The sequence below is a fragment of the Drosophila erecta genome, unplaced genomic scaffold (assembly GCF_003286155.1).
Source record: "Drosophila erecta strain 14021-0224.00,06,07 unplaced genomic scaffold, DereRS2 tig00000126-arrow-pilon, whole genome shotgun sequence".
In the NCBI taxonomy this organism is placed as follows: domain Eukaryota; kingdom Metazoa; phylum Arthropoda; class Insecta; order Diptera; family Drosophilidae; genus Drosophila; species Drosophila erecta.
This window is the reverse complement of record NW_020825209.1, coordinates 10,540,696-10,551,910: the sequence shown is the minus strand read 5'-3', so window position 1 is coordinate 10,551,910 and position 11,215 is coordinate 10,540,696. Positions and strand designations below refer to the sequence as shown.

Below are 11,215 nucleotides of genomic sequence, written 5' to 3'. Positions count from 1 at the left end.
CCTTAGGCGCTCTGGCAACCCTGCCATTTTGACATTGCCGCTCACACGCACGCCACACAGACGCACGTTAGTCACACCAACGCGCACACACACTGGCGAACGGCTACATTTTTTTTCGAGTGTGTTCGACATTCATAATTTTTGTGGTGGAGCTGCCTGCAAAAATCCAATTTTATCAATTTGCCAACGAAGTATTGGCCATAACTGCATATAAAGTTCACCAATAACTTGGCGCTGTTTCGCTGTGAGTTTGTGTTACATCGAAAGTTGCAACTATTGAGGAAAATCATTGTTTTTGTCCAAAAAAGTTGGAAATGCCCGAAAAAAGACCACAGTGAGAACAACAACAACAACAACAAAAGAAGGCAGGAGCAGCAGCAGAAGAAGAAGCAGAAGCAGCAGATCAAATTTAATATAAAATCGAAGAAGCGCAACAAAAAAAAGCCTTAAAAGTTGATAAACCGAATGTGCGTGCATGTGTGTGTGTGTGTGTGAAAAATAACTGTGGAATTTGCACCAAGTTTTCGCATTTTTTCTTGCTTAGTTAAATTCGCCGAAAAGGCGGCGTTTGCTTTTCTTTTTTTTGGCTCGCCCTCTTTGTCTCACCCATCCGCATATTCTCTTTTCGCCTTTGTCTTTTTCGTGCGCGTTGTCTGCACTTTGTCTGTGTGCGTGCGTGCGTGTCTCGCTGTGGTTGTGTGTGTGTGTAAGCAAAATTTCTGCTTGCAAAAAGGAAAATCTTATTAGATGGTTTTTTTTTAGTTTAATTGCCAACATTATTGATTTTTCAAGCCGCTCACACCGTTTGCCTCTCCACATTTCCCCTCTCCGCTCTGCTTCTTCTTCTTCCGCGGCCTACGTGCATCTGTCACCCAAAAGGGAAATCAATAAGTTTGTAAAACAGCAAAATGCCGCACACTTGCACAAAAACATTATGGTTAAATAATTGTTTTTTTTTTTAATGATTTTGCGTTAATAACGCAATTTCTTTTGTTTGCCTCAAGTGTCTTTCGTTTTTATTGTTGCTTTCTCAATACAATTTTTGGAAACTTCGAGACATCCATTTATTGCCTTCTGTGTCATGTTTATCTGCGTCTTCCTCCTTTCCCCCTTTATTTGACTTGATTTTTCCGTGTGTCTAGGAAATGTAAACAGTTAAAGGAGCCGCAAGGTCACGCTAAAGGGGGTGGCAATGGTGGTTGGGCCATGACTTACACAAGAAGAAATCCATTTTAATTATGTGTTTTCTTTTTGAATTAAAAAAAAAGTGTAATAATAATATGTGTGGTTTAAGTCCAGAATATATTTGCCAATAAGATGAGATTACAATATAGCATAGATCTCCAGGATCTAGTAAATAAAAAAGTCCCTAAAATTGGGCTGCAGACTACTTGTGATCCCTTGCACGCAATTAAGTCTATTTTGTTTTGTTTTTTGCATATTTCAAAATAAATATAGTTAATATTTCATTTACAGAGGAGACATCCAAGCGAAATACTACAATTTAAAAAATACTACAATATCTTTAAAAATAGAATATAATACATTTTGAATTGGTTACTTTTGGCTAGCTCAGTTACACTGTACGAGAGAGACATCTTTGTGGCATGCTAAATTTTGTGGCAAAACTTTCTTGAGGAAAGTGAAAGCCACGTATCAGAGCGAAATCCACCCAACCCTACACACACACGCATCCCCATAAAGAACGACCTTGAGCTGCAAAGGAAAATTCTCTTTGATTTCCGACCCTCTTCCTCAAGAAACTTACAAATGTTACCTTTTCTTTGACTTATATACTTAACCCTAATTAAACAGCTGGACTGGAAGCTGAATTAGTCAAATTAGTAATCGGGTTTTTGTTGAAATCAAGCCGGTTAACATTAGAGGGCTGCTCATTTTAAATCTTAATAAACTTAGAGGATAGTAGATGATACTGAGCAACTACTTCATTGGTTAACATGACTCCAATCTCGTTTGCAGCTCAACGAGAAGCCCCAGACACAATCCGCGTTTCCAGTTCACCGCGTAAAAGGAACAAGAGGAACCAGCTGAACGATGTCGAGCCTGCCACGTCGCATCATCAAGGAGACTCAGCGTTTGATGCAGGAGCCAGTGCCTGGAATCAATGCCATTCCCGATGAGAACAATGCCCGTTACTTCCATGTGATCGTGACCGGACCGAATGATTCGCCCTTCGAGGGCGGCGTGTTCAAGCTGGAGCTGTTCCTACCGGAGGACTATCCAATGTCGGCGCCCAAGGTGCGCTTCATCACGAAGATCTACCATCCGAACATCGATCGATTGGGCCGCATTTGCCTCGATGTGCTTAAGGACAAGTGGAGTCCAGCCCTGCAGATCCGCACCATATTGCTGTCCATTCAGGCACTGCTCAGTGCACCCAATCCCGACGATCCGCTGGCCAACGATGTGGCCGAGTTGTGGAAGGTCAACGAGGCGGAGGCCATTCGCAATGCCCGCGAGTGGACCCAGAAATATGCCGTCGAAGACTGAACGCCCGAGGTCAGGAGGAAAGTCAGAAAGCGGATCCGGCAGTTGTATCGGCGATTTTCCAGAAAGTGGGTGCGTGACATGGACGGGCGGGTGGGGAAATTGCATACTTTAAAAACAACCAGAAAAACCTAAAGCATACGAAAGAAAACATAAAATAAGAAAGCAAGAAAACAAAAAAAAACAAAAACGATTTAAAACACATTTTTTTTCGAACCTTCTGGGGCGGGATATACATACAATATATTAATATATCTATTTTTTTCAACCAATCGATCGGGGCGATCGGCGAAATGGAGGAGAGATAGCGAAAGCATTCTTTATGTAAGTCATATACATGTATCCGAAACAAACAAAAAACGAAAAATGGAAAAAAAAAAAACAAAACAGTAATTGGTTTTAATCGTTTCTATTGATTTGCTCGAGGGGTCTGGTGTCTATATACATATAGCCGTATATATTTCTATGTGTAACTGAATAACCAACCCATAACCATTAACCCATGTAGCATCAGATATTAAACCAATTGGAAAGGCAACTGGAAGGGATTTTGATTTCTCTTAACTTGTACATTCGGTCGAAGTCACTTGAAAACTCCGCTAAAATGTCGATTCAAAATAGAGAGTTTTGATTGTATCATTTTCAATGTTTCAGCAAGTTTTGGATGTGATCGTCCAATTTGTAGACTTTACTTTTCATAATTAAGAGTGTTCACCATTTCGATTGATACTTGAGCTTTGCCTGGGTTGTGTCAGAGTCCCTTTGATAAACGATAGATGGTTTTACTCGAAAACAATTTTTTTAACCAAACAATGAAGCCTTTAAGCTATTAGTAATTTTTGAAAAAATATAAAAAATACAAAAAATATGATACAAGAACAAAATACAATGAATGCATACACTATATATTTATACAAAAAACATAAAAGTAGTGGCTTGATTGCGTGAAAGTTTCAAGAGCAGTTCTCAACAAAAATTGTGTACAGTAATTAAATGTTTGTCACCCAAATCACTAATGGATAATCTGAAAAACAATAGCAACCGAAAAGCAACCATAAATCAAAGAGTAAGCGAGAATAAAAATCAAGAAAATATTCAAATCACTTTTTTTTTTATTTAAATTAATTTTTTTCTAAGAAAAATAAATAAAAGCAAAATAAAAACGAAAAATTTAAATAAAAATTATAAAAAAATAAATCGAGTTGTGTTTTATTTATACGGGTAATTTGAAATATAACTGAATGGTGAGTTACATAAAAGTTAAATGTTTTAAAAATGTGTATTAATTACAAATAGTAAAAATTAACATTTCGGCTTTGGCTACTCTTTATCAAATTATTTTATTAATCTTTATTTATTATTATTTATAAATAACTTTTACATAATATCATTTGAATTAGCTTCAAATTATTTTAGTTATTTATAATAAATTTGAAAATTCGCTGCAATTTCCCCAGTAAAATTGAAAACTTGTGCTTACTTCTCACGACTGCAGTTGTCAATCATTTTGCCCAACTTGGGGCTTTGGAAATGAAATTTTCCTGTCCGCAGGCCTCCCACCAAGTCCGGCTTAACCCTTCGCTGGACCCCGTCCACTGAGGGACCTTCGGGGGTCCGGCGATGTGGGAAAACGCCGTTCAGGTTTTCTCTGTTTTTTATTGTCTTCGCAGCGTGCCAGAGTGTGTGTGCTGGCCACTCCCCCCGAAAATAGCGAACCAGGACGCTTTTCCCGCCTCTGATTGGGTGCTCTTCGCGGGCATATATACGTATATATCTGGTTTCGGCGATTTCGAGGCCCCTGACCAACAACACAGGGCAGTCAAATGTCGAACCTAAAGCAATTTTTTCCCTCTGGTCTTTATTATTTTTCATATATTTTGTTTTTGTAAATTTTTTGCTGTTGTATTTTTGCTGCCGGTGTTGTGTTTTTTGCTTTTTAGTCTGTGTCGATTTTGTTTTTCCGGTAAATGGGCGCCAGTGGGTGGGAATCGGGTGGTTTTTCCGGGATGGAGGCAAACGCATATGCAAAATGCGATATTCCAGTGTCCGTGTGCTGTAGGATTTTTATCGGTAGCTTCATTGTGTGCTTTTCTGGCCCAGGGAAATATGTAGATGGAAAAAAGGCTGATGAAAGGGGCAATGGGGATATTTTCGGGTGGTCAGACCATAACTATGGCCATTAATCGTTGCAAGTGGTGCACCTCTCTACCTTTGTATTTGCCAACTATCAACTGTCTTTTACACTCGCCTCAACTTACTTTTCACTGCTTTACCCCACTTTAATAAAAAGTTAACCATACTTTCGTCTTTGGGTTGATAAAAGTTACGAAAAAACTCAAAAAAATATCTGAAAAGAAATTAAATTGGTAGTCATAATACGGGGAACACCAAATGATTGGAAGTTATCCAAGAACTAATAATACTTTAACCACAAAGGTAAATAAAAAACTTTAGAAAAATATTGTAAATATTTAAAAATAAATGTTATAAAAACAAAATCAAACACGTTTAAAATACGGTAATCGTATTTCAGGCATTTCAGCCCATTAATCTTCGTTTTGGCAAGCCTCTTTTATATCTTTTGCCTGATATACATATGTACATACATATGTATGCTGAGTTCATCCTAAGAACCGAAGGTTGTGTACAGATTCGTATCTACAAATTGACACTGCTTAATTAGCCTAATTACAGTAGTAGTTTGGCACGCCGACTCCTACAAATTCGTACATCTCCGTACAGTGGTATGCAATTTTTGTGGACTTATTTCCTGGGTACAGTCCACCCCAAAGGGCATTGAGTGCACCTCGTGCAGCTTGCCCTCTCACTCGCACACCGAATGCGCCATTTTTGTTTGAAAGCTAATCGAAAAAGGGCGTACAGCCTAGCCCCGAAAAATACCCGCACACACACACACACATCCACGGGGTACGTAATGTAATGCAATGTCCGGAAGTACAGTCAACACCCAAAAAGACAAGCTAACACAAACGCAGAGCGAGCGAAAGATAGAGAGAGAGATATGGGAAATGAGGGAGTGGGAGTGAGAGGGAACTGCCATTCGCATCGCATTCAGCAAAACATCATCAAAATTGTAAAAATAAACAAAAGCCAACATGCATAAAACCAATTTCCATTAAGGCCAACACACACGACGCACACACGCACATGCATCTCTGTGTGTGCACTACTGCTGTCCCACTCGGCCACGCTATCCCTCTCTCTTTCTGCTTCCCTTTTTGGCCTGTCCATTGCAGCATTGAACAAAGTTTCGGGCTTAGATGGTGTTTTTTTTTTCTCTTTTTTTTATATTTTTTGTGTGTGTGTGTGGGAGTTACTGGACTTTGGTCTCTGAGTCTGCCTATAGCCACCGAAAAATCCTCAAAAATAAAGGATACCAAGGGGACAACGGAGCGGGGCTTGCGAGTGAGCTGTATCCTTAATTGATATCGCAGCAAGGAATTTCTCTGCCACCCACTCAGGAATAAAAGGGAAAAATACAAAAGGAAAAGACCCGGCTTCGGACACGATGAGCTCTGTGCGCCATGTCCAGTGATGTGAAGTATCTAGTTAGTGGTACAGTGGGTTCGCAATTACAATACATTCCTTAAAATTCTTGTTCTTTTACTGAGTGCTGACTAAGTTCCATGTGCATTACCTTTTTACTTTAGTACAGTTAGTTCCAAAACATGCTGTAAGCTTTTATTTGTTCTCAAATGGATATGAATAATTTATATGCGGACTAGGTCTACTAAGTAATAACTATTTATAAACTAGTTTACAGCCATTATGTGAAAATATTTAAGTTAAAATAAGATAATGATTGCACCTCAGAAAGGTCAAGGAATCGTTACCTTCCCATCACTGGCCATACATATCTATCTCTTTGGGTTTTTAGCCGGGAGTATAGAAAGGGGGCTTTAAACACACACGCATGCGATGGGATGGGTGGGGGTGTTCCACGGGTGTTTTTTTGGGGGCATTTGGGCGGCATTGCAAACGCAACGAGGATACTGCATGTGATAGGTCGGAAATTTTCTGCCGAGCTCGCAATCAACTCTTTGGACTAGGACTAGGAGATATATCCCACACACAGCCAACCTCAACCCCCCAAACTTTTCGTGGCGGCGCACCTGCAACACGAATGTGCAAGGGGGGCTGCAAGTGTGGCAGGGGACGCAATTCTGAGGGTTGTGTGCAGGACGCAGTAAAATGGCGGCATCCCAGGCCTTTGGGCTTGGCCAAAGTCCATGTGTGTGCTTGTGTGCGTGTCTGGAACCCCTAGATGCCCCCTGCACCACTCCTGCCTTTGTGTGTCTGTGTGTGCGTTTCCATTTTGCCATTTTTGCCACCCACATGCCACCCTTTTGTTTTGGCTCGCCTTGGTAGGCACCACCCTCTCGGAAACCCCCCCCCCCCCCCGTTGAAACCCAACCATGCCCCGAATTGTGAGGCAAAATTGAAGTTCATGCAACTTAGGTCTAGGGATGTCTGTCTCTATTCCAGTGTGTGTGTGTTGGTGTTGCGGGTGGGTGTTTTGGTGCGTTGCATGTCTGTCCACACACACACAGATATAGTACATACAAGTATGGACAGATAGATAGTGGTACAGTGCGTACTGTTGTATAAGATTGCGTATAAGATTAGATATATAAAACCCCTATTTATAAAACATTTTGTTGAAATGAGTTCTCCTTATTGCCATATCTGCTCTATTAGGTATCTTTAAAAACATGTCATACATGTCGCCTGGCACAACTGACTCGCACTGTACGCATGTACACGAGGTTGCATTTACGGATATGTGCGCACATAGTCGATGAATAGCCGCAGTGCCCTGTCTTGTCCATCTTCTCATGTTCGCTCCTCCCGGTGGCAGCCTATGGAAAGTTTTCCGGGAATTAAGTTAACAAAGCACACGTGAGTATTTATTTAAATATAAGTATTTATTTAAGTATATATTCAAATGTCCAACTGCATATTGGTCTCGTGATACTGGCATTAACATTTAATTAATTAATAAAACCGTCTTTGTATTCTACTTAAAGTAAATATTATGTGGAATGATTCATGCAGGGTTGCATGCATGATTTATACCGGGCTCGTTTGAGGTAAATGCGTGGATAGGTAAATACGTTTAGGTAAAACCGTAAGGTTTTATGAATGTGGTGCTGTTGTCCTGTTTTGTGTGTATTTTTGACGATACTCGCCCATTTTTTTGCTATTTTCTACATCATTTTTATACCCGTTATGTCCGCCTGATCGCCTCGATCTCAGGAACTACAAAAGCTAGAATGTTGAGATTAAGCATGCAGCTTCCAGTGACATAGACGCAGCGCAAGTTTGTTTCCAAATGTTGCCATGCCCACTCTAACGCCCACGAACCGCACAAAACTCTCACGCTCACACTTTTAAAACAATATCTACCGATATTCCAGAAAACGCTGATTTCTCATTTGAACTTCCACTAGCTGAGTAACGGGTATCTGATAGTCGGAAAACTAGCCATAGAATTCTATCTTGTTTTGTATATCTTTTATTATTCTGTTTGGATTTTGCTTTACGCCTCCTTCTGGTTTTTTTTTTAAACTTAGCCTGACGTTGACGATGACGGCCAAAAAAATGGACGAGGACGACCGCCTACGAAACACGCCTATTGTTACCACCTCCTGTACATATATACACATATTGATGCAACCACACAGACGAGAAGCACTCGAACATTTGCTTCGCATGTGGCCGTGGCAACCCTTTAAAAAATGGGACTCGGTGTGTGTCGTCACACAGAAAAAAACATAGCCATACATGACAAGATTATTTGAACCCTGTTAATTTTCTAAGATTAAGATTAAATACCTAATGAGATGGAAGACACAAATCAATACAAAAAATAAAAAATCGTTGGGAGCCATTTATTTGATTTATTGATGAATATGTTACATATTATATTTGTAGGGTGTGTAGTATTTAAATGGGAGTGGGAACCCTGCTCCAGTTTTAAGTATACAAGCAGTTGGACGCCTTTATTTCAAATAAGTTTTTTTGATATTTTATCCGTGTAGGGTTGCGGTATTTGTTTGGGAATGGGAGTCCTGCTTTTTTGGGCCCGGCCGGACCCAACTTAACCGACAACTACGCTTTGGGCGCATTTCGCTTAACGTTTTTCAAGCAGAAAATCGATAAGTGCGCACGTACAGGAATATATATAGCACACATACAACATACTCGCACACAGATATATGTATATGTACATATACATATAGCCACGTATATCCCATTGCACATGGCATATACACCATGTGTGTGTGGGCAACACAACATCATGCGTCGTAGGCCAGAGATGGTTTTCAGTTTTCCCCAACTGCAAATGGATGAGAAACAGTCGAAAGAGAGCGGTTCGGCGGGGAAAGCAGTGAAAGGGGCAGTGGGGACGGTGGAGGCGGAGCGATAGTGCAGCTGGAAAAATGGCCATGGGATGGGGGAATGGAGGAGCTCCTGCTAGTTGGAAATCCCTACGTGCGCTTTGCTGTTTCATCAATTATTTATTTCGGTTTTGTGCCACTGGACACAGAGGACGGGGGCGTCTTGGTGGTGCGATGGAGCATTGGGAACATTGGGAATACTAAGGACAAAGCCCAGTACGGAGCCAGGGTTGCCACCCACTAAACTTGAGCGCTACATACAAACAACATTTACCATATTGTTTACTCGACTGTTTCCATCAAATATTCAGAGATCAATTGAAGCGGAATATTCTTCAGTTTCTTACATAGTTTACCAGGCTGTGAACCGCCCTAAAAAGGGTCCAATAATTGTTTCTATGGGGGAGACTTGAAGCTTTGAAGAAATATTACACATTCTTAAAATGAACTATGGTAAAAGTGTCATCTTGGTATTAAATGTGAAAGTATTAAAGCTTCAAAGGTTCTGGAATTATTATTAAATGAATTCGTATAGTAACGCATAATAAATATGGTAAATACGTTAGTATTTTTCAATAATTTATATATATTAGGACTAATACTCCTATACAGTTCTGTGGTTGAGCCACTGCTTTCTTGTTTTCCTTTCTACTTTAAAAACTAAGTTTCAGGCGGGGAAAATGCAGGCAAACATTAATCATGGATTTGGAGAATTAGTAGGGGGTTTTTTAGGAGGGGAAGGACGAAGGGGTGGTGGTCCACCTACCGCAGTTGGCTACGGGTATTTTGACCAGGCCGAAAACGAGCGGCATTGTTACCTTAACCATCAATAATAACGCAATGTGGCAATGGGCAAGGCACCGGGAGCTGACAGAATTAGTTGCAAAAATTTATTTATGACTCTTTGTTGGCCGGGCATTGTTAGCTTCCGCCCGCAGCCCCCTCCTCAGGTGTATCCCCTCCCCTCTCACCTGTGCTGATTTATGGCGCCCCGATAGTGCTGCCAATAATTGGCCAAGGAAGCGGCAGCGAGAACTTTTGTCTCCAGCCCGAAGTCTATTTTCCATTGGCTAAATTATAGCGGCCTGCGCTATGGAAAAAACTGGCTCGAATGGACTGAAGAAAGGTTTAAAAATTGTATGGCTGATTCTTAAACTATTGTTTTTAACAGTCTAAAATATGGAAATCAAAGCGTTTGATTTGGGCATGGCTTTTCACAGGGTTCTCAAAGATCTAAATAAATTCTTTTTAGTGTGTCCATTTTTTGTTTTTGGGTTTGTCATGGCCATGGCAGAAATCTCATTAAGTTTTACATGCAACGAACAACCGACATGCAAACTGCATTTGAAGCGGGCCAGGGGACTCCCCCCAGAGGGCCAACTCCGGTTGCCAAGTGCGTGGCAAGAAGGAGCGAGAGGATGGCAGTGTGCGAGGGAGAGGGCGCGAGAGAGGCGAGGCTGATTAGCATATTACCATGTAATTAGATAGTTTGTAATTAATTTTAATTGTAACCGGCTTCGCTTCCACACTCGCCAAGATCCCCACCGAAACGAAAACGAAATAGAAACACAACACAAAACAACACAAAAAAAGAAGGAAAAACGAAACGGAATAAATACTTTCGACCTTTCCCAAGCCCACAGAAAATTAGCGATGCCATTATATTCATTACCTTACACGTATAAATTTGATCATTCAATTTCGAAAGCAATTTAAGCCAAGTGTGTGTTAAAATAAGAAGAGTGCCATTAAATCTCCCAGTCTTTGGTTACAAACTGAATAATTAGTAAATTGTCAAAGATTTTGCTTTCTAAACTTGTAAGACTAGAACACGGACAATTAGGTCCAACAATAAAAATGTACATATACATTCATCCAAATTGTCTGCGGTTTTCTGGGAAACACGCAGGCAGTATAAAAAACGTAGTCAAACAAAAAAGGCAAAATGCGTTTGCCGCAGACACAAATTATCGATCCAAACATTACACAAACACGCACACGGACAAAATTAAGCAGCAACGCCAAGGAAAACACTTGGGTAAACCCCCAAAAACGGTTGGAGTTGAGTGGGTGGCAAGGGAATTTTTATTGCGGCAACTTCTTCAAGTTGTTCTTGATAAAACAGTCATGACCTAACACAATATGTCCGTAAATAAGCCTGTGTAACAAAATAAGGCCATTGCCCCTGAAATGTACATAATATATTGGTTTTAATAGAAATAAAAGAAAATGTTTTGTCACAGAAGTCAAAAGAAATTGCTTAAGAGCTGTGTAGTGCTTAAGTT

General features: G+C 40.4%; 1 protein-coding gene across 2 annotated transcripts; it reads left to right on the top strand.

Moving 5' to 3' along the window:
* The first annotated feature begins 32 nt into the window (after positions 1–32).
* LOC6550813 (ubiquitin-conjugating enzyme E2 N) lies at positions 33–2,889 on the top strand. 2 transcript variants are annotated; one of them, XM_026982133.1, is made up of 3 exons: positions 33–244; positions 309–467; positions 1,981–2,673. In XM_026982133.1, exon 3 carries the CDS (start codon positions 2,056–2,058, stop codon positions 2,509–2,511), a length of 456 nt encoding a protein of 151 aa, XP_026837934.1. In that variant the 5' UTR covers positions 33–244; positions 309–467; positions 1,981–2,055; the 3' UTR covers positions 2,512–2,673. The 2 variants fall into 2 exon arrangements, with proteins under 2 accessions (XP_026837934.1, XP_001978210.1); XM_001978174.3 differs by lacking the exon at positions 309–467 and having other exon boundaries at positions 1,981–2,889.
* Positions 2,890–11,215: the final 8,326 nt, after the last annotated feature.